This window comes from Embiotoca jacksoni, unplaced genomic scaffold (genome assembly GCF_022577435.1).
Source record: "Embiotoca jacksoni isolate LCO1_2020_lvr unplaced genomic scaffold, fEmbJac1.0.p SCAF_2, whole genome shotgun sequence".
NCBI lineage: Eukaryota > Metazoa > Chordata > Actinopteri > Embiotocidae > Embiotoca > Embiotoca jacksoni.
The window spans coordinates 6,210,254-6,234,543 of NW_027185340.1; the positions used below are offsets into that span (position 1 = coordinate 6,210,254).

Consider the following 24,290-nt stretch of genomic DNA (forward strand, 5'->3'; position numbering starts at 1 on the left):
GAGTCATCCAGAACCGAATCCTATACTGCAGCGACATGATATCAGCAATGAGCAATGATATCGTGTGTTGTCTTTGGATCATGATGGGATATTTATGCTGAATTTAAATTACAGGTATAATCGGAGCTGACTGGTACTTGGCTGCCAGTTTGGCTCCCTCTCCTGTAACGCCATTAGGAAACAAGAACAATTATATAATAAAGAAATTATGTAAGGGCCTGACGGTAGTGCCAACAAATGAGGAAAGTAATTGACACTCAGCGCGTAAGCGCAGTTGTAATGCGGTTTGGTACATGCTGAATATTGTATATTGATTTATGCCTGCTTTGAACATGATTTGAAAAGATATTGATGCAATTTTTGAGGTGGCAAAACCTTTCTGAGATGAAAGCAATCATTTTGCTGGCAGACAAACATGCCGGTTTCAGATGCAACAGAGTGAAAGAAATCCCATTTGTGGGAAGAGGATCTATTCTTTCCTGTATTTTGTTCTTTCTTTCTCACTCGTACCAGAGTGCAGATCGTGCCTGTACCCTGATGCCCCAGTTGTGCTCTGATCTTCAACAAAAGCAGGTTTTTCATTCAGCCTCCCACCACCCCATAAAGGACTCAAGTAAAGAACCAGCTTCACCCAGGGTAGCCTCATCCTGCTCACTTGGCAGCTAATCTCCCCCCACCTGGGCAGCCATAGACCCAGTGTAAGATATTCTGAAGGCAGGATGAGTCCTGATGGGATAGCATATTAGTGATATTGATTACTGATTATATTGGAGAGGGTTTGACAGAAAGACCGAGGGTGGTGTTTCGTAGGAAATGCAGCCTATACAGCAGCTGTGATCCAACTGGTGAATCATCAGATATCTGCTTTGGCATGACTTACAGCTGCAAAACATTTTTTAAATCAACCGCTCTTAAATCAGTTAGAGTTAAATCTATCTCTGTAGTAGAGGTCAACAGCTGCCACTCCTTAGTCAGGAAATCAGACTGGCTGGGAGAGATTACTAAAGGGCACAGGAGGATTAATGAGCACAAAAAAGAAGCAACATAAAAACACAACATCAGTTTGCCTAAGATCATCCGCACACTTTGAATAAAGAAAAAAAGAGTACATCTGACACACAATAAAATATGGATTACATGACTTCTTTTTGTGTTTTAAAGGGATGGTTTGACAATTTGAGAATAATTATTTCCTGCTGGGAGTTAGATGAGAAGATTGACTTCATTCTCATATCTATAAGTTAAATCTAAGCTTTTACAGACAGTTAGCTTGGCTTTACATAAAGACACAAACTGACTCTGTCTGAAAGTAACAACATATGATGACCACTCATCAGTTAACCCTTAATCTTATATGTTTACTGTGTACAAAACTGAAAGTCTAAATACATTAGCTTGTGATTTCAGAGTTTGATTGTGACTGTTTCTTTGCTGGGTTTTGTCATCAACACGAGGTTGCAACCACTGAAGGCTTCGGGAAGTCACTGCAATCAGGTAAAACATAGTCCAGCACATAACCCATCTGTAATACCACACATGTAAACTTTTAAACTTTAAATTTTGGATTTACTAAATGACATGACATGTAAATGGGCACATTTTAATCGAAGGTTGAACAGTTATGATCCAAAAGTTACTTAAACAATGCAGACAAATAGTTATCCTCTGTGAATAAGGGTTCATTGTTTGAGAAGTACTGGAAATATATAACTCCAATTATGTCCACGACCAGTGAGATCTGAAAGCTTGAAATAGCCAGTGTGATGGCTGTGAAGCTCTAAAGAGCCAAAGCCCCTGGAAATCAATCAGTGGTTCAGAGAAAAATGCTCAGTTTGACATCCTCAAGTGGCTTGCATTACAGTGAGACACGGGTGTTTATCAAAAAAACTGCCAAGCTTGGTGGTGTTGTTAATTAAGGAAAAGGGATTATTCTCCAAAATGATTTGAATTGAGCCACGGGAATGTTTCTCGACAGAAACTAATATCAGAGGGCGAGAATCCAGCTGAAGTTAGAGATGTTTCACTGCAGCCTGCAGATTGTCAGACAGCTGAGGTGGTGAATACTGGAAATAGTGCTGGAGGGATTGCAAAAAAACTGTTAATATTTTGCTAAAAATGGAAAGTCAAACAATCTCCCAAGATTGAAACATTGCATCTATGGTAACCACAACACCTATGAGGAAGCTACGCAGAGTATGAAGATTTAAAGTGGTGCAGTCTGAATTCCCATTGAGGAGATGCATGTAATGATGAACCGGAAAGCATATAACATTTAGAACATTTATTTAAAACTGAAAAAAAATTCCATAATGAAGGACATGTCTCATGGTACACATTCATTTTTCTAACTTACCCTCTCATCGGTACATCAGCTTATTAAATGAACTGTTTAATGAAACAAATATAAAATCAAACTCCCAGTTTCAAATTGCACACAAAATTAAGTTCTCAGATGTAAAATATCACTGAAACATATTTCTATTGATCTCCACATGAAGTCCCATCCTATAAAGAGATAGTAAGCACTGTACATCATGTACACAACTCTCTTCTATAAATAGCTGGCTACTGGTATACTGTGTTCAGTACTGGGTGTCAAGGATACAAGTGGAAGAAATACAATTTCTACCACAATAACCGACTTCGAGGATACTTTTGTTGGTCCAGGTCTTTCTTCAAAGTGTTTTTCCACAAACAGTACATCCACATGTAGCATGCGTGGCACACGAATGATCCACTCTGCTCAATCCCTCATATCTCCACCTCCTGAGGACATAAAGTATCAGCTCAGGAGAGCATGAAATTAAGTTTAGAGACAAATGGGCATAAGTGATGTTTTCATGATAACCTAGAGCAAACACCCAGGCCATTAGCAAGTTAACAAACCAAACACTCTAATAAGCTCAGCTTCTCTCTCTGCTCTGTGTACAGAGGTAATGGCTGAACTGCAAACAGGTAATAACGGAGAAGGATATAACCAGAGGACAACTGGTGGTCTGAGCACAATCTTGTTTGTCATTTCCCAACTGTGGAATTTGTGGTCAAGTCTATCAGCAAGAAAGCAAACAGAGTGAGTCTGGTAGAGGGCTTTAACATGAATTCGTGTCTGCACCAGGGTTTAACCCTTTAAAAACACACCTATTTTTTAGGCTTCTGCTCAAAAATTATAAAAAGAGTATATCTCTGCAACCACAATAAAAAATAATAATAATTAAAAAAAAATTAATAATAAAGGGAACACTTGTGAGATTTGTTCAGATGTGTAAATATCAGTATATATGTCCATATTTTAATAATAGTCTAGTCCCTGGCCCCCAATTGGGCTTAAAGGGTTAGTTAAAGGGTTAATTAAAGGGTTAATTAAGACGCATGATCTTGGGAACATTAATTCATCAGACAGGGCATTCCATATGAATAAAACACAACAATGGGCACATGATTTACCTTTGCCCTGAATATGGAAAATCTGTCATTTAGTTTCGCATTCATTGGAGAATGGCAAAACTTTTGTGTTTATGTTAAATAACAAAGGATATGAGTTATTGGAATTTCATTTCCTATCTCCACAGAGAGGCTTCAGAGGGTCAAAATGAATGATGAGCATTCATCCAAAACAAACAAATTGTCGATCTGGGATTTAGCTGTGGAGGAATCCCTGAAGAGCATTCTGTTCCAGCTCCATCTTCATTCCCCCTGGGCCTGCAGTCAAGTATGAAGAAGATAGCAGCTGGCGTATCATCGACCCATACGCCTGGGACTGCAGGGCAAAAGCCCGGGAAGGTTGGACTCACCCATTTGTAGCCTGTAACTCCAAATGAAATTACAGAAGGTCTGACAGTAGAAATGTCTAAAAAAATAGTTTTTTTTCCAAATAAAATAAGTCTTAAATCAGACCCTTTGGGTGCACATCATGCACTATCATGCTCATCATACGGTCTCCTTTTGTTCGATATGCCAGAGACCGCCTCGACTCTTTCATCCCCAAATTTCTCATTGATGTCCTTTTTCATTCTTTGTGTATGGCGCATGCACAAACCCTTCTCCAGTGATGCCCCCATGAAAATTGTTAATATCAATATATTGACAATAGCTCTGCTCCTCTGTTGTAGGGCGAACAAAACAAGGAGCTTACAGTGCAGGAAATGATGGTTTCTGGAAAGCTATTCACCATACAGTAATTACAGCTCTGCAAAGGAGATAATGGTGTTGAATGGACCACAAACAAAAGACTGGACTGACAGCTTCACGTTCTAGTGTTGCTTTTCAGATAAAATATTGCCCGCTTGCAGCAGTGGCAACAATAAAGTCCCATCTCGACCGGCCTGTCGCCTTTTCAGAAGTCTATTCACTCCTCAGGCTCATGTTTCTACGTGGAGACGCAAAGTCAATGCGATGAGAGGCAAATTCAGCAAGTTAGGAGATCGTTTAAAGAACTGGAGTAGAATTAAGCACATGATGAAGAAGGTATCTGCTTTTATCTACACACATTGTGACAGTTTTCCTGAAATCAGTACCTGTGGCTCAATTGAGTATGTTGATTTTTTACTTTTTATTTCACACGGTCAGAAATCATTGACTGCCATGACCGATTAACTAGTGACCATATCTGTATCGTTTGTGTGAGGATTCTTCCACAAAATGGACAGCCAGCACAGAAAATAAAGTTTTATTGTCAGAGGAAGAAATCCTTTTTTACCTGGAGGGCATGGGCATTTAAAGCTCTGTAAAAAAGGTATAAAGTACAACCAATCGTAGGTCAAAAGAGAGACTTTGAAAGGATCAATATGTCAAAGATGAAAGAGCAGGAGCCTGGCATCAACCAGAGTCAAACCCTGACGTGGTGCTGCATTCTAGAGTGGAATAGAGAGAACAAAGTTCATGTTGATGTCTAAAAACGGCCGTACATGTGGTGTAGACAGCTCATCTATGTCAGGCAGCAGAGTCACTGTCAGGCACATAAAGTATTGCTTTGTGTAAGTAAAAATATGGTTCAAACTGATGTGTCATCAGTCTGGTCTTTACACACCATCAAAACATTTTTTTTTCCACGCTAACTCAAAACTTTAAAAATAAAAAAAATCCCTCGGATCCTGACGTGGAACAATGTGACCGAAACTGCATTTCTCGGGTTTTTGGAGCTTTTTAGACCAGAAGAAAGAAGAAATACAATCTGATCTGTGTGCTCCTTTTATCGCAAATCAAACTAATCTGTCCCACACTCCACAGCATTATCTTTCACTGAGCGTCGCTGTAGGGATAATCCTACAAGGAGCTCTGACTGTGTTGTTGAAAAAAGACATCTGAATCAAGATTGAGACATTTCTTTTTTAAGTGACTAATAGCTTTTTATCAAAAGACAAAAAAAAAAGAAAAAAAAAAAGAGGGGAGTTGGGTTCTTTCTTGTGTGACTGAGTGTGCTTTAAACCTGCAATAGCTGAGATTTTTCCCTCTTTTGGCACTTTTGGGACAACAGGAACCAATTGTGAGCAAAACATTGCATTATCACTTTTTAAGTTTATATCTTGCAAACAGTTGCTCAGCAGTTATTGAGTAACTTTATCATTGCTTTCAGCTGTGTCTCTAGAAACCTGATGAATATATGGTCATGAGTTCATGAGCAAGTTCAGACCTTCGAGAGGTAAAACTGAATATCCCACCAAGTGCGAGTTTTTTTTTTTTTTTTTTTTTTTTTTAAAGCTTTAAGAAGTTTTAATGTCACTTCACATTGGAATGTTTGTGGTGAAAGGTAGAAATGTATTTGCTCTGAAAATAAGGTGAAAAAAACAGACTTGGTTTAGCTTAGACTAGTTTGCTTGCTTTGTTAGGGCAGTACATCAAACCATGTGGGAATGTAGTGTACAAATAATATTGACCTTCTGAGCTCCATTTCATCACTGTATATGGTAAATGGTCTCCACTTATATCGCGCTTTATAACCTCAATGCTCTCAAAGCGCTTTACAGTGTTTCCCATGGACCCAGACAAATAGATTCACACACCAATGGCACAGAGCTGCCATGCTGCCATCAGGAGCAATTCATTGTTCAGTGTCTTACCCGAGGATTTAACCACCAACCTAACAATTAGTGAGCTACCGGCTCTGAGCCTGAGTCATATGGATGATGACGGTGTTGTTTGTCACTTTTCTGTATCCTGACAGCAGAAAACTGAGCACATTTTCATGGGGCTACCATGTTTCCTGTTTGTTGTCCTTATGTTAACCGTCTCAACAAGGAAGCGGGATGTTCCCAAATGGGAACTTTCCCAATTCCCAGCTGCATAAAGGCACAATAAATCTAATGTTCACTCTCATACAGCTCTGTTTTTGGTCTCTACCAACCCCTGAGGGAAATATCTCACTATGTAGCTCTTTAATGCTGCACCATGTTCACAGACTGATTTGTATGTGTCTGCCCGTTGTTTAGTTGTGCAGTGGGTTTTTGGAGTTTTTTCATTGTAAACAGCTTCCTGCTGTGAAACAAAATGATGCTACATCAGCAAATGAATCAAATAAGTGAAGTTGCAGGCGAGACAGCTAAACAATGAGCTTAAAATTGCTACGAAGCTCTGTAAAGTTGACTGTGCTTCTCCCAGTCTCTGTGCCTCTCGTTTAAAATACCTGCCATGTCTGCTGATCTTTATCCAAATTTGTAATTCTGCATGAAAGTAGTTGGGTAATCAGACCTGTAAAACATGACCCAGTGCATTATCAGGGCTGTCAAAACCTGGCAACCAAATCTGTCACACCAAACGCAGAGTTCGCTTTTATAATCTGCAAACAGACTGTTCTGTCTAAAGTGGTTGGAGCTCCACAAATAGATCCTATTTTAGGCCAAATAAAAGGAAGGATTAGAACAAAGTAGATGAATCCACAAGTGAACACTGACCTTTTTCTTTATATTCATAATCTCTTAACAGGTTGCAAAATGATCACAGACCACATTCTTCAATTGGCAAAGTAAATACTCTTCAATGTATGTCATGATTCATTCCCCTGTGTTACATAATAATTTGAAACAAAGACAGTAAATGTTTTCCTGTCGGTGGGTGTTAATCAGAATGGTTCAGTCTCAGGTTGACTTCAGGCTATCCACGGGATTACTGAGTTGCCCATATGGCTACTCAGAAAAAGGAGAAGAGAGAGCGAGAGAGAGAGAGAGAGAGTGGAACAAAGCTGGGTCCTGGCATTACTGCATCCAGCGGTGAATGAGCAGCACTCATGCACAGTCACAAACACGCTCTACATCTCCCCAAGGCTTGTGGAGTGTGACATTGTCCTGAGACGAATTTAACAGCTCAGCTTCTCTTCTGTCAGTCGTGCTCATCTGCTTAACTGCAGTAAACTCACAATCACTACAAACAAATCTCAATAACAAATAATTTAAAAGACTATGAGACTACCTTTATGTCTATAATCTAATTTACAATTTAGGGGAAACAACAATCTGCTATGTGGACGTGAGCTGGAGTTTGTTGCCTTCCCATCCTGAGCCCAGTGAACGAACGCAGCACAGGATTTCTGGAGAATTTGGAACTTCCCACTGTGTTAAGGGGCCTTTGATTAAAAGCATGTACAAATCAAACCACTTCCAAAATCCTGCAGTGAATATTTCAATCCCAAACGGACCTGTGCTATTGTTCTCATCGCTGGGTGTGATGCGCAATGGTTGGTGGATGTGGGTACCTGCAGTTGTGAAAGTGACGATGGCATATTCAAGGAAAGTGGTTTTGCTGGGAGTTTAACACTATTTGTCTCATTGTACTCTTTTAATGATGAATTTAAAAAGCAAATCTCCTCGCACAGGGTCATCTCAAAATAATCAATCATTTGGTTTTCCCTGGTGCATCCACGGTCAGTGGCCTTGCAGGGCCTGCAGTCCACATAGTCACAAATTTTGGACTGTGCCTGGACATCCACTGGAGGGTATGCACGGACCATCGTGAACTAGGACGGATGATGGGTTTTACATCATACTTTCCCTTACAGAAACTTGGATGTGTACAACATGAATTGGTCCTTTCCTTTCTTCCAGTAAAAAACCCCCTCTACAGTAGAAGACAATATGAACAGCATTAGCCTGCACCGCTTCCAAACCCTGAGAAAATAATTTCATTTGATGATACTCCATCCTGTGTTTACAAATGATGCACTCTGTTCTTCCGGGGGGTGGCAGTGACGTTATCTTTGGTGAACGATTTCCACAAAAGTTCAAGGTCTCACTAAAGCTCTCTTCTCATTGAGAAACTAATTTTGTTCTGTAGCTTCTCTAAAGGTTTGGAATTGCAGTGTTTCCATTGCTCTATTAACCTTTAATGGAGCATAACAAAACCTGAGATACTTCAAACTTTTATATTACGATATCCAGCATAGATCAATATTTAACGTCTCTGGTGTACCACCGCAGGCATTTTCGCTTACGTTGCCTAATGAGACTTCATCTGAGACACCCAGCTTCAAGCTGAAGAGAGGTTAAGGTGAGCGTTACAGCAAAAGTTAGAAATTTGGAGATATATACTTTCTCACTTATGACATGTAGCTGTGTGTTTAATCTTATGAACAATCTAAGGATGCAAAATTACTTTCAATGTAAAGAAATGATAAAAGACATGAATCCGTAAACCATACTTTATAATATAGTATCGTATTGTGTAATATTGTACCTTTGTATGGTATGGTATAGTATGGTATCGTAACGCATCGCATCAAATCGTATCGTATACTCTCTTGTCCAGAGTTACACAATAAGATCAATACCACTCTCATATCTGTTAATATGAGGCTACACTCAGCAGCAAGTTAGCTTAGTTCAGCATAAAGACTTGGAACAGGGGTAAACAGCTGGTCTAACTCTGTGCAAAGGTAACAAAATCTGTCTATCAGCACTTCAAAAGGTGAATAATTAACAATCTATCTCATTTCAACAACCTGTACAAAAACTAAAGTGTTTAAACAAGCGTCTCAGTTGATTGCCTGCTCCCAGTTAAGAATAGCGTGACCAGATCACAACCAACCAAATGTAGGGCAAAGAGTCATTTTGTGTGGGTCACGTTACCAATGCTAAAAGTCTAAAATTTAGATGTGTATTCAACTTAGAAAATAAATACACACATACTATGCAGGTTATTGTGTATGCCTTTAGCATGTGAAGGACAAAACAAATATATATATTTTTTTATTTTAATGCAACTTTCCAAACTCCCACACTAAGTAGATACAGTGAGCATCAAAGGATGCTTAAGTTTCCCAGTGAATGGTGTAGTGCTGTGTTAGCTTACTATATACAGTCTGCTGACCTGTGTGATTGGGAGAGCTGCACAGTGTAGTAAAGTTATTTCAGCTGCTGTCACCTTATCTGTCTGGTCATCATCTTTAGGTTTCAGCGGGAATGCATCCACAGATCATCACATCTCTTTCTTCAGAGAAGTCACTAAGCAGAAAACTCACGGAGAATAAAACTTTTCTGGAGATGTGTTTTAAGCCAAAAGGTGAAAACAAAGCAGGCTTCTCCTTCTTAATGAAAAATGTCAATTATTTGACTTTATAATGTTTCCACCTGGCTCAAATCAGCCAGCAAGATAATCTTAAATTTGCATTTAACGGCTTTGTACATGATATTATGCTACCTACCCCACTACTGACTGAAGGGAAGACCGGGGCTGAAGCTCAGGCATGTATCAGGCAAAAAGTCAGCATCCTCACCTGTTGCTGATTCATGTGGAGATCAAGGAGCAGCATTGATTTTATTTTGCAGAGTAGGGTTAATCAATTCTAATATAACCATGTAATGAACCTGTAAATCCTCAGTGGGATTATTTCTAATATAAACTGTAACGGAAATACATGCATCAGTGCAATCCAACAAAATCTTATATCACTATGTACGTTGTAGAAATTCTGGCAGACTATCGTGGTACACTGTAGGCGGTAAGGACTGTGACTACAGTGGTAGGGTTTAGGTTAAACGTGAGATATTAGTGTGCAGTTACATATTTTTTTGTTGTGACACATATAATCTTTTCAGTGCACTCTCAGTGTAATGTAATAAACAGCCAAAATGATAATTACCTTAAAGTGGTAAAAGACATTTCTGCATCAGCTAATGTGAGTATGACGGTGGTCTGGATGTTTGTGGGTAGCCGGTACAAACATGACCTCTGTGCTACCCTGTCTGTCTGTTAAGCAATGTGTGTAGTCCATGAACGTCAAAATGAATCACCTGACATAAAAAAAAAGGGCAGACTTGAGTGTGTGCCATCTTTTCTTTTTATGTTTTCCTATGATAAAATTCTAATTAACTTCAGGCCTGGGTGACAAGTGAGGATAAGGTAATGGAAAAGAGCAGGGATAATTGTGGAAAGGTGACATGCAACCAAATGTGCTGCAGCAGCTTTTGTCACACATCTGTATTCCTGTCGGGATAATGCTCAAACAGATGCAACAGACTGAAAGGTGCTTTAATGGATAGTGCTGCAGTATCCAGCAGGCTCCAAATAGAAAATGTGAGGGATGTAAAATGTCTTACATGTGGATAAATTTGATAGATTCAGTCTCTGCAAATTACTGCTTTCCACTGTTCTTATTCCTCACACAAAAAAAACCCACCAGATAAAAAGGAGAAAACGCTTAACTAAGAATCAGTATTCCATCTCATACTTGGCTATAATACTGAAACAGGGTGAATTAATTTGAGGACAGAAAACTTGGTCCCTTGTCACCCCAGGCGTAATGCAGTCTCAAGCATATCAGGGTGCCCCAGCTGTGACCATGCAGTCTTATCATTTCAGAACCTTGTAACCCTTTCTATGCTCCTTTTCTTTTCCCTGCCAACTGGAAAAGCTACTCAAATGCATCTTGTCGCCAGTGATACTTTTCCTTCCTCAGCCCCTGCGTAGAAAAAAACAAAATAAATCAGTGTTCAGAGAAATCACAGATGTTCTTATTCCTGATTGTGACATGGCTGCATGGAGTCTTTCTGTGCATTCGGGAGGAAAGATAAAGTGCTTTCCTCTGGTTTTTTTCTGCACTAGGATGAATAATTATGTTGGTTGTTGGACTCTTTCCATGCAGAGACACAGTTCTATTGAAAACATGGAAGAAAAATGTCCTTCATTGTCCAAACTGTAACAGTGGATCAGAAGAAAGGACAGCATTGCTCATGATGAGTCATGCTTAATGATCATGTGGAGGAAAATGAACCGGCTCTGGTGAATGTGTCAAATTTAGCGCAGACCTCTTCAAAGCCTTCAGTCATCAAAGGAATCCTGTCTTGTTAAAACAAACAAACAAACAAACAAACAAACAAACAAACAAACAAACAAACAAACAAACAAACAAACAAAAACCAGACCTCTGCTATCGGGTTCAGTCACTTTTGAATGAGCTTTGCCCTTTTGTAAGTCAGGGATTAGAGTCAGCATTTATAATGAAGACAAGCAGGGATCTCGGCTGATCATTTCCTCATTTAACAAAAGGTCACAGATCAATAAGCTCTATACAAGTTTTAAATTAGAGTTACCACCTTGCGGTTGTACGCCTCTGCCAGCCAGTCAAGTTGCGGCTGATATCCATTTTTGTCTTGATTCATATTATATCCTGTATATGGCAGGGACTTTGAAGGAATCCATACTGTTCAAATAATTGGCCAATAAAGCAGATTCAGATAAGACATAAAGTTGTAGCCACCACAGAAAACAAGGCTGCAAACTCTAAACGGTGGGCACGTCACATACATCTTCAACTCCACAGATATATACAATCACCACAGTGTAAAGTTGTATACCAAAGATTAGTGTCACCAATTCAGTATCTCTCCTTCACAATCTCCCTTTCTGTTCCTGAGTTATTAAATCACATTTACAATAATGGAACAGACATAAGGACAAAGTGATCCTGACATTTAACCAGCAAAATTTAATCAGTTCATCCTTCATTTCAAATGAACATTTGTGGCAAAGTTTGAAGGTATTTCTGGGTTATGGACTTCAAAAAAATGGGATAGACCTGAGCTCTCAGTGACCTCGATCTTTGACCTTTGATCACGAAAATCAAATCAGGACATTCTTGAGTCAAATTGAATGTTTATGTCAAATTGAAGAAAAGGGTTCCTGAGATAATTCGTTCACGAACATTAGACAGACTGATGGGACGGATATCACGACAGCAAAATCTGACATTTTTACTAATCTGCCTAATCAAGACTGTAAATTCGAGTCGGTCATTGCTGATGTTATTGAACCTGTTTGAACCTCAGGGGCAACCCCACCAAATCTGATGCAACAGAAATGAAGCACAACAAACGCTACATCCATTTTAGTCACAGCAGTACTGCAGCCTCTTCAGTGAACATGCCACGCGTGACAACCTTCATAAATATGCAGCTGGTTGCGTTTTTATAAACGATAGCTGCAGCCTGGTTCCGGTGAATGGACCTCCAGGGTGGCAGGGCAAACAGCCATGATGGCCTTTCAAGATATTGGACATTTACTATGAATTACATTTACACCACACTCAGCCTCAATGTGTTCAAATTATTTCCAATAGCTGCAGATGTGTGCTGTGATTAAACCAAGCCAGGGCAGTCATCATTTACCCTGTAGAGCTGTAATTGGCAACTTAATCACAGCTTACATGAAGGCATTACAATTACTGTAAAAGTTGTGTTTTTACAGTCATGTCATCTACATGTTTGAAACCACACGCCTTTTTTTGTTTTACATTTTAATGATTTATTGATTTGCTGCACCTTTTTCAGGTTAAAGTTAAAAACTATCCTACTGTGAATGAAGAAGAGCCTCAACAGATTCATCCCGATGTGCCGGAAATTTACGGATTTACTTAAAGTGCATGTTCTTTAATCCCTCTTGTTAATTGAGAGTATAACAGCACTTTACATCACACACGCCTGGTGCCTGCAAGCTATGGCAACAGGTCTGGTGAGACAGTGTTTGCAATTACATGACTAATTATAGCGTCAGTTCAAGCTGCAGGTGATTGGCTTCTCTAAAGTGTGAAAGGCAGTCCTTCTAAATGGCAAATGACAGGAGGTGACGCTTATATAGCATGTCTTTAAACTGTGTCTGCCTACTGGTCAAAATTAAGTCAAATACATAAAAAAAAAAAGAAATAAAAAAATGAAAAAAATGTCTTGATCTCACAGCCAAGCCACCGATATGAAGAAAAGTTGGTGTCACTTGTTGATTTAAAAGTTAAACCACAAAATCATTTGACATATTCCATCAGGTGCTACACTTTTATATTACTGTGGCTAATTTCCAAAAAGAGCATCTCTACTTCTTCTAAAGTATTTTTAGATAACATGCTCAGCTCTGCAAGCAACAGTCATCATCCAGCTGTATATGAAAGACCGTTTCAGTGTGTCTTTGTAAAAATCTTATATCACAGTGCCCCCCTCAGGCCAGTCCAAGCTACACCTCAGCCAAAAAAAGAAATTTAAATGGTGTTGAAATAGAGCATGATTATTGGACTCACTGGTGTGTTAACAGTAAAGTGAAAAATCGTTCACATGCCATGGTCCTGCTTGGAAATCCAGAAACATGTGAATTGTTTCTTTCCAGTGGGAGAGCATTAAGATGGAGCGTAAATTGAGTTGCTGGAGTTGGGAGTGACTTTTTGATGGAGGGTAGAGAAGGCCTATCTAAGCTCGGTGTCCATCTGTGCTCCATTTTTTTTTACAGGCCTTATCCTTACGAGCAGTCAAGCATCCTCTGTGAGCCCCACTAACACACACCAGCTATTCGACTCTCCACGTCAAAGCCTTCCACACTGGCTGGTTGGGGCCTTGGCTTTGGGGGGAAAAACGATAGGATTCTTGTGCTGGAAGGTTTTATATTTCTCAACCACTCGACTCTGCTCGGCGCCATTCAGGCCGAGCTTGTTTTCAAAGCGTTGGGATTAAAATCTCTTTCCCACAACAGCGCCAAGAAAAATCTAAAATAAGAATCTAAGAATTTGAGATGTCTGCCTCCAGGGGCTGTTTGTGCTTCACCTCAAGAATGCAGAGCCAATGTATGCTCGGTCCAATTTATTCCTATACACTATATTGCTTGGATTGAGCTGGTTTCTATTTATAGAAAATGAGGACATTTTCTTAGCCTACCTTGCAGTTTAAATACAGTAGGGTACTGCAAACTGAACAATCAGGAGTGTTCCTTCTTGTATGAATATTCTATCTATGTTTCTGTAGATATGATTTCATGAAAAGAGATAGAATGACAGAATACATTAAGAAAATAGCCCCTCAAATTGTAATCAAATGTAATGCATGCACACTGAATAAAATATGCATGACAAATTGGCTTTGGAGAACACAGAGCAGGCAGGTGCTCTGAACCTTAGCACAAAAGCTCATTGAAATTCTTTTCATTATGACTGTGGCACTACAGAGAAACAGAGCATGAGAGGGACAGACACAGAAAGATGAGTATAATGATTTCTGATTACAGAGGCAGGAAAAGTCTTGCATCATATACCGGAATATCATTACACAGAATTATGCAATTTCACTGCTGTAAAAAAAAACCCCACACGACAAGCATTTAGTTATTTTATTTACAATGTTACTGTACGCTTCAATGCCATTCAGTATGATGTATATTCTTAACATGGAAACTTTCTTATGTATCCTGCATTAGTAAAACTCCAGACAAGTGCTATTCAAGCAGACGTTTTTTTTTTAATTTTTTTTTAAAAATATAAGATAATTCTAATAATGTTAATTACTGCTCCCTGTTACACACGAAAAGGCACGTAGACATGATAAGAATACCTCGGTTGACAAACATGTTAATACCACAAGACTGGAAAAAGAAGCATGAAAAAGAGGAGATGATCCTGCAGGGTTCTCTCTCAATATCTATAAAATCGGGTTAAGTGAAGGTCAGAAGAAATATTTTTCCTCTTCCTTATTGACAGTTTATTGCTTGACTAGTTTCATGACTAAGACATTTAAAAACTCTGGTGCATGCAGAACCCTTACAATTTGTACAGCTGTAATACTTAATACGATATAAACATAAATGTAGATAACGTCTCTGCAAGCTTACCCTCTCAATCCCACACTGTAAAAACAAATATGATTCTCATCAGGGAGTCACCTGCTTTTTTGTTTTTAATTTTTTTCTGGAGTCAGAATCTAAAGTATATTCAAACCAAGTGTCCTCGTTAATTGTAATGGCTTCAATGTTCACTTTTAAAGTTCATGGGTTGTTGTCACAAGTAGTCTCTTCATCAATCTGCTGCAGGACAGTCCCATCACATAGCTGTTGGCTGGCCAGCTAAAGGAAAACAAACAGCAACATTAAGGTTGAAGAAAAGAGAAAACAACACCTCCCTTACGCTGATCGGCTTGATCTAGTACTCACTTTTGAATCGCACGTAGCAGGAGTTACAGTAAAGCTGTTTGTTTCGTATTCTGACTTCAGCCCCGGCCTCCGATCCTCCAAGGTCAGACTTACAGCCGATACACTGAGGAAATTCAAGATGGAGGAGAATTAAAAAGCTACTCAACTGCATGAAGCTACACCAAAGTGTCCAAGTCCACAGGCGGAGTGATGAGGACAGACGAACCGAAGGCCTTGATTGTTTGTACAGATATAGAGGTATTAAGGAGGAAGAAGAAGAAGGAGGGTCAAAAGATAAAGACAGGATCAACAAACAGATACAGGAGACCAAAGTTCCCGGAAGAATCAACAAATGGAGTAAAATGAAACAAAGTGATTAGCTTGGCTTGCATGTTTTGGCGCATGAAATCTACTTTGCTCAGCTGTAAAGTGATCAGGTGCTTGACATTCAGCAGGTTAGTAGCATAAAAAGGAAAAGAATCTGAAGTGTTCAGGTTAGTTTTTTGAAGATCGGCCAAGGCGTGCGGCCGATGTTCTCCGAGGGCCTACGGGAGCCCAACTCTCACCTTAAAACAGCCCAAATGATAACAGAGCCCAAGGGACTCGATGATCATGGCTGCTCCCTTTCCCAGCGGGGTGTCACAGAACGTACAGATTTTCTTGCCACTCACTGACCTGGATTACAGAACGTAAAAGCTGTGATTTAAGAGCTAAGCACACATACATGACATGTGCATGTATGAACGCATGCACACACAAAACACATGGTCACACTGGTATTAACTGGGGGTGATGTAGAGTTTTTCTGTGAATACATTTGACAAATATTGACCCTGTTGTTTAATGTGTTGTTTGGATACAGACCAACCGCTGCTGTAATGACAGACGCTCTGATGAACAAAGCTCCATTAAAACATTTTGTAAATATTGAGTGATTTTTTTTTTTCCATTTTGATGCATTCAATTGGAAATTAATTTCTATAAAACTGTGTATTTTAGAGTCAGTTATCTTTTTTATGTCTCCCAAGAAGGAAATTCAGAGAAAACAATTATGAATAATAGTTTTAACACAGAAACAAGTTGATACAAGTAAACAACTTGCAAAAAATTTGGATAGGGTCTGTATTTAAAAAAAACAGTCAGTGCCAAGAACACTGCCACGCATAAACTTAAAGAAAAGACTGTGTATGCAAGTGAAGTTACACCGGGACCCTGTACAAAAGGACAATATAATGTTATAACCTGTTGAATGTGGAAATAAAGGACGTGAGACAAAACAGTATCAAATGCAACGGTATTATAAGTAAAAAGAGAATGTTTTTTAAGTTTCCCTTTGCCACCAATCCCCCTCCTCGGATATGGCTTACCTGCACCACCTTGAACTTTGTAACCCAGAATACCAGTGAGTGGTTAGAGGCAGCTTGTTAGGAGCGTTAAGCAAAGCAGCATTGCTGATTTTACCTGCTGCGCTGCTGAGACGCCTCAGACAGGGGCTCCGGAGAGATGATGGGTGACAGAGAAGAGGGTGAGGGGGAAGGCGACTGCCGGGACCAAGGGGACGAGGGGGTTCCTGCCCCACCTCGGAGGGAGCCCATGGAATAAGAGGAAGGCAGAGTGGAGGAGCCGGGCCGCTGGGGCCCCGACATGCCACTGTAAAAGGAAGTGCTGTCGGAGAGGGCAGAGTGAGGCCGCCGAGAGTAGTTTTGGCCATAAGAGCTGCTCCTGGATGTCCACGATGAGCGGCCGGAGTTATAGGAGAAGTCCAAGTTGTCAAGAGATTCGCCTCTGCAAAGCCAACCCACGCCACACCCACGTTAGCTGGTTAGTCGAGGCTATTAGATCATCTGGCTACCAACTGCTTTTATCTTATATTTACTACTAATCTAATCATATTTACCAAGGTAATGTCAGAGTGGTAGCCAGATTTATATAAATGTTTTAGTTTCTGCACACAAATGAGGGTACTGGATATTAGTAAACCACCACCATCACATGACACAGAGGGGATTTTTTTTTTAAGACTCTACCTGCGCATGGATTGCCCGTCAGTCTCCTTGTTGGTGGCAGTGCTGGCGGAGCTCTGGCGGATCCAGCTTCTGTCCGTCAACAGGGGAGTCTTCTTCTTCATCTCGTTCAGGATCTGCTGTCTCTCCGCCTCAGCCTGCGACGCGGGCAGCTGACCCCTCCTCTCCTCCACTCCACTGCCTGTCACTGCACCCAGGCAGGAGAGATAAACCAAAAATCAGGCTTGGTAAAATGAAAGGTTTCATAGAGGTCAAAAACAGATCATAGCTGGTGACGGGTAGAGCAATTTGGAGATTGAGAGCACAAGACCAGGATGTTCCTCAGTCTGGCGGGATTATACAAATCAATTATGAAAGCAAAAATTCACTGACCTGCAACAAATCAAACCGTAATCAACAAGTTAATTATTCTGCTTAATTTTCTGCTTAGCTGGCTGATTGATTTGCCATTTGGCTGCATATCAAACAGCTGTAAGTTTTGATTTAGTGAAATGACTTCATTGAGTGTTGAGCTGATCGTGATTGGAACAGTCCGACTGAGTTTCTGATTAAGAAACAGAGAGGCGACGCTTCAGGGGCGAAGCCCACCTCTCTCTGGCTCTCTGTATCTCATGGCATTGAGGATGTTCCTCCGCTCCAGCTCCAGCTCTGACGCAGCTCTCTCACTCTGGGCCTGTCTGTCACGCTTACTCCTCAGCTGCTCCTCCAGCAGCCAGTGTGCCATGCCCCCCGGCTGCGCATACACACCTACAGCAGGGTACAGCCCCACATATGTGTGCATATGTAGAGTCATGCATAAAACAACCCAGTATTTCAAGAAAAACAGGCTGCGAGACACAAAACGTCTGCAGATGAAATATTCCTTGTCTCGTGGCAATACATTCACAAAATTGTAAACAATACACCTCCCACTCCACCCCCCCCCATTCCCTTGACTAATTTTAACATACTGACCGTTCCTCTGAGGTTTGTCCTCTTCATCAAGTTGGGGTGATGATTTGGATTTTGCCCTGTCAGACAAAAGGAAATACTTAGAAGAGCTTAAAAAAAACCTTTAAATTAATCACAAGTAGGCACACAGCTGTTACACTAATTGGACCAGCATACAGCTGATACTTGTTAACCTTGTTTCTTTTTTTAATCATTTTTAATCTAATAGCTTTAATAACAAAGGATGTCTGATGTTTGTACCTTAGGGAACCCATTTATTTTTCTATGGACAGCAACAAGTGAAAAGTATTTTTAGATGTCAAACACCACAATAAGAACCCAGTGAGTGGTTACACAGTGAAAGTGCTGATTGGAGACCAATCACAGGTAATTCCCATCTCAGCTGGAGCTCTAATCCATTTGCCGACAATTTTGATAGCTGTCTATTTGCTGTTGTTTGAATGACTTAGTTCAAATGGATCCACAAAGAAACAGTGCAGTGGAAACCTGGATACACCAGCTGTACAGTGTTAGATGTGCCAGTTTTGTTTTGTACCGGGAAAAACATTATTTACTGCTTCAAAAACGTACATTATGTTACGTTATGTATCTGCAGCACTGTCATGTTATGTGGCATTAGGGTTTTTAAGTTATGGTAACACGAGCGACAAACACGTCCTTGTTGCAGAATAATTGTATGTGCTTGTAAGACACCTGTTCAGAACCAATTGTCCTGAGTAAAAGTGAATTTAGAGCCAAAAATGTCAAAAAACTCACAAGAAAAGACCACAACATCGTTACGGCCAGGTTTAGTTGATTTTTGACTTTGTTTTGTTTGATTAGTTTTATTTTGAATAAATTGGATAAAATCCCAACTCCTAGACCCACTCTGGGGATGTAACATACTTGCATGAATGTAGGAGTCAATACAACCACTAAGACTTTAAAACCAGCATGCAAACATTTAATGGAGGGTTGAAAACACACTTTATTGTAGCCTTAAGCAGATGTGTTGAGTTATAATTACTGACAGGTTGCAGTATTTGTTTTTCTCTAGTATATTAATGATCAATTATCTGTTTATACAGAAACCTCCACCTTTGGGTTCCCACAGGAGGAGAATGCAATAATAAATACATCTGCCTACAACCACATTATAAAGTGTTATCAAGCCATTTATTAAATGATGCTGCTCATACATGCTAAATAGGGAGAATTAATTGTGTTGCAAACACACGCTAGTCATCTCATTATATTCTGAAACACTGATAAACCACATTCATTGTGAGGCAATGATGATAACAAATTATGAGGCAAACATGTATTGCATAGAAAATATGTGAGGCGAGACCAGGTTATTAATATGATTAGCTGAGATGTCTGGCTGTAGATGCAATATGAGAGACACGTAGACATTGTCCTGTACTAACCTGTCTGTAAAGGACAGTGGATGCTGGACATTGTCAAAGCTGTGGGAGCCACCAGCCCTTTAGTAAAGGGAGGTGAGTACAGGGAGGTGGGACGATGATGACGCCACAAAGAACGATAAAGCACATGCAAACACGTTAGTTGCACTCATGTGAATGGTCAGACAATGAAGCAGGTTAAATGCGTTATTATCGGCACGATGGTCAGATGAGGAATACAAAAGATGTGAGTTTAGGTGGACAGTACAGGACGAGCAGCTGCTCTACTGACCACTGCTGCTGCTGCTGCTGCTGCTCGAAGGCTCGCTCTCTCTCCCTGCGCTGCTGCTCTGCAGCTTCCTGCCGCCTCCTCTCCTTCTCCCTCTCCTCCTCTCTCCTCTGCCATCTCTGCTCTTCCTCCTCCCTTCTCTTCCTCTCCTCCTCCTGCCTCTCTCTCCTCTTCCTCTCCTCCTGGAGACGCTGCAGCTCTCGCTCTTTCTCCTTCCTCCTCTCTTCCGCCTGCCTTTGGCGCTCCTGCTCTGCCCTCTCCTTTCTCTCCTCCTGCTCCCAAAGAGGAGACGTGGGCTGGTGGACAGGAGACAGGGGCGAGTGTGGGCCGACGCTGTGGCTGTTCACCTCCAGGCTCACGGGCTGCCAGAGAGAAGGACGGGCAGAAAAGAAGAAGCATTAAACACATGATGGTATTAAGTAATCTGATCTCTATTAACATCCAAGAGGAACTGCAACATTGGAGATAGTGCTCATATCCCCTAACAAACCAAATGTTTTGAAATTCTAATCGGAGGGGAATTTTTTTATTTCTGCCCTTCCAGTAAGTATACAGTAACACACGGTCAGACACTTTGTGGGCTCCACACAAATATTCACATACTGAAAGTGAAAGCAGAACAACAATTCACTCAGTCCTTTATAAAATAAATAAATGGGCCTGTGTTTTAAAAGTCAGATACAAAAGTATTTGGCCACTTAGCAGTTGCATAATTACAGCAATTAAAGCTCTTTGGGTGTATTTAGATAAATTTGTGACACTTATTGCCACCTTTTAAAACTTCTCAGCTGATGTGTCATGATTTACACAAATTAAAATACCTTTGTCGCCTGTTGTTGGTCCCTGCCTGGGGAAATGTCCTGCTGAGCCTTGACCCACTCCTCCTGCAGTTTTTCCTGATCGCGCTTATATTTCTCCTGAAAAAAGAGGGAGAGAGAGAGGTCAAAGGTCATATCATTTCAGTCACACATACCAAAGACACTCTGGAAAACACACACAGCACATACAAAAGCACCCAACACAGATTGATTTGAGGCTTTGGTAGATTTTATATTGAATTTCATGTACCATACAGTGGGTAGAAGAAGTAATTGACAAAATAATAAATAGATATCCTAGTTGTAATAGTTGTCAGATCATTTTGAGCTCACCTACATGTTATCTAGCCATTCTGAAAACCCGAGAATTCTCCCTGGCACATCTTAAAATCAGGCTGTTTATCCAACAGGGAACAAGACCGGAGGAGTTAACAAGCCTTCCCGGCTACATCAGCACTTTGTTTAACCACCTTTGATCTCCATCCAGAAATAGGCACTCAGAAAAATGTTTTGACAGGATTGTACTACATTTAAGTTGGACATTTGACAGACGCTTCACTTTCAGCTGCCCGAGTGCCGTCTAAAGTCGGTTTTGAGCCCATTAGGAGCAGAAACCATTGAGGACTGTGGCCTGTCAGTTCTTTGAAACTCTTCTTATTGTCAGATGGGACACAAAACCGATTCACAGACTGGTATTTAATTGAGATGAATTGTGAGCTTGTTTCATTTAGTATTTTCATGATTTTCTTTTTATTCAGGATTATTTTTTCCTCTGTGATTTAATCAATGACTGTAAACCAATAACACGTTGTGTATATTCAGTTGAAATTAGAATTCAGCCTCTATTGTCAAATGCAAGTGAATGGAAATGTGTCTATGATGTGGCTCAGACAGACACACATAATGTAAAAAATAGAAAGAAAAAAACATACAGATAGCCTAAGAAGGCCTTTTAATATATAATTCTTTTGTTTTTGTTTTATGTTTACTTCTTTAATATTGTTCTGTTTCCTCCTCTATCTCCAGAAGTGTCCTTATTTTATAGTTTTGTGATCATGTGACTATACAGAACCACAAAATAAGCCAGGTTGAACAAAAACAGAAGATTATAACCTTCATAAAGGTAAGATTAAAGACTTTTATTTTTTTATTTTTTTATTTTTTTTTTAAATCAGGCTGCATTTGTTTTATTCAGAACTAAAAAAAAAAAAAAAAGGCAATTGAGTATGTGTGTATATTTTAACATTACATCACAAGCACACACGAGTTTGCCTATACATACCTGAAGGAGGCGTTCTTGTTCCTTCTGCCATTTCTCTTGTCTTCTGCGCTCCTCTTCCAGGTCCCAAGACCAGCGGCTGGATGATGGAGTGATTGAGGGAACAGGCATCTGGGGACCGAAAAGACAGTCACAGAAAATGTACATGCTTCTACTTTTAATCTTACAAATCCGTGATGTTTAATAGCCTGTGTTTTCTCACACCTCTACCTGCTCCTGAAGATGAATTTAAAGTCAAGCTGAGAGTTTTAAATGGCAAATATGACTCAGCCATTTCTGGAGAGTAATTACAGTCTTACACTGTAATTAGACGGTGAAAAACTGTAAAATAGGGCATGTATAGTCAAGTTAAATCTCATCCATTTTATGTATGTAACATAAAATCACAAATGTATCTCTGAGTACTTTATATTTTTTTACTACTCTCTCTCTCTCTCTCTTTATACTCTGAATTTTACTTATCCAGTTTTAGAGCTACATAAAAATAAAAGCACCGTGTAATTCTAGTTAAATCGCTGTGCAGCTGATGCGTTTAAATAGCAGAGTGAACCTGCCTCTGAAATGAACTACCACTGCAGTTCATGTGTCACAGGCTTAATAATGACTCCAGGCTTTGTAATAACAGTGGCATCTGCTTTCAAAGATGTTGTCATGCTAGAAGAGCAATCAGGGACAAAAACTACTCACATCTGGCATCACAGACTCTGATCCTCCTAGATAAGAAAGAAAACCATTCAGTCAATACTTACAGCATGCACAGGCAGAGCAAGGAAACATAATGTAAATATGCAAGTTAACCCTGAGGCCACGTCCCACATCAACACAATGTCGACAGGCTTATTTAGGTTTCAACATGATTTTTCAGTCGAGTACCAAATCATGATATTTCATACCACAACAATTATTGATGTTTTCAACAAGCCTCAGGCAACAAAGGTCAAGTTTCCCCCACTAGGACATATTGATTTTCTCCATTCAAGATCACCAGTTTGTTGTCATTTACATTGGATGCCAAGCCCAATAGTTCTGAATAAGAAAATCAATAAACTGATTGTGAGGACAAGATCAAAGAAACATCAGCAGCATGCACACAAGCACAACACAAGCACAGAGCAGCCAGTGGGAGAGGCTAACGGACGCTTCCACACGTACATGCCAAGAATCCTTTTTAACTTCATGTGCAGCAAAGTGAAAAGCACAACCATGTGTTTGAGGCTGAGCACCATTAAAAAAACACCACAAACACAACAGGATTCAAAGAGTTGTGTTTGTGGTTGGTACGCTGGAAGAGTGTCTGACATACAGAATATATTTTATATTTTCATTTTTCTTATTTTTGGAAGTTTATATTAAAATAGTATTTTGGTTGAGATGTTTCTAAGAGGAACCACATTAATGTGCTCCAAAGTTGGACAAAATATATCACAAAACTTTCTAGATTTGAACAACATGTCAGCGTCCCAGGTTGTACCAAGCGAAGATGAGGTCACTGCACACTCAACCCCGTTTACCACAGAGGTAGACCAGCGCACTGACACTGGACCCAGAGCCACCTGAAGGAGGGAAGGGGCACAGCACAGGGTTTAAAGCTTTGACACCAGACAAGAAAGAGAAAATAGCCCGACAACAAAAAGAGCCACAGAAGAATCTATTCAATCCTGACAGCTTGTAATCAATTGATAAATGTTATCAATGGAACACAAGGCTGTGACCTTGGGAAACATGCCTTGGGAAACTGAAATTCAGAGAGACGAAAGCACAGAGACCCCAGCCACCAGATTACATAAAGGTCATAATTATCATTAAGGACCAGCCCGCCCCTCTTCGGCCAGTCCTTTTTTTTGTTTTTTACCTTGTTCAAAAAACTCTGATCTCCGTTTTAAGTTTTTCAGAGATATGGGTTCTGACTCTACATGAGAGACGGAAAACAGGAAATAGTGAGGCACAGCAGAGGAGTGAAGTTCAACCTGAGGAGACTCCACTTTATATTACAAACACATAGTCATAAATTACATACATACGCACATACTGCTTACGTCTTCTTGTCAAAGTAAATGTCTCTTAAACAGTAGCATGTTTTTTAAAAAAAAATATTTCCTCCCAAAACCAAGTCAACAAACTGCCTCCCCCCCTTATTGATCTGTTTTCATATTCAGTCCAGAATAATTACCGGGATCAATTTCA

At 40.0% G+C, this 24,290-nt stretch overlaps 1 protein-coding gene across 10 annotated transcripts in view; it reads right to left on the minus strand.

Annotated features, from left to right (window-relative positions):
- Positions 1-14,549: 14,549 nt before the first annotated feature.
- LOC138201094 (LIM domain only protein 7-like) overlaps positions 14,550-24,290 on the minus strand; it is a 47,653-nt gene continuing 37,912 nt past the window's right edge. For 3 of the 10 annotated variants that reach the window (XM_069154245.1, XM_069154242.1, XM_069154248.1), the window contains 13 exons: positions 23,959-24,015; positions 22,794-22,819; positions 22,110-22,217; positions 20,831-20,926; positions 20,013-20,371; positions 19,745-19,801; positions 18,339-18,394; positions 17,973-18,131; positions 17,388-17,571; positions 16,822-17,145; positions 15,927-16,035; positions 15,382-15,484; positions 14,550-15,294 (listed from right to left, as the gene is read on the minus strand). In XM_069154245.1, the coding sequence (XP_069010346.1) occupies positions 15,272-15,294; positions 15,382-15,484; positions 15,927-16,035; positions 16,822-17,145; positions 17,388-17,571; positions 17,973-18,131; positions 18,339-18,394; positions 19,745-19,801; positions 20,013-20,371; positions 20,831-20,926; positions 22,110-22,217; positions 22,794-22,819; positions 23,959-24,015 (1,661 nt within the window). In that variant the 3' untranslated portion in view covers positions 14,550-15,271. Of the gene's footprint in view, positions 15,295-15,381; positions 15,485-15,926; positions 16,036-16,821; positions 17,146-17,387; positions 17,572-17,972; positions 18,132-18,338; positions 18,395-19,744; positions 19,802-20,012; positions 20,372-20,830; positions 20,927-22,109; positions 22,218-22,793; positions 22,820-23,617; positions 23,660-23,958; positions 24,016-24,290 lie in introns of all 10 variants that reach the window. The other 7 variants (XM_069154244.1, XM_069154253.1, XM_069154247.1 and 4 more) reach the window with 7 other exon arrangements.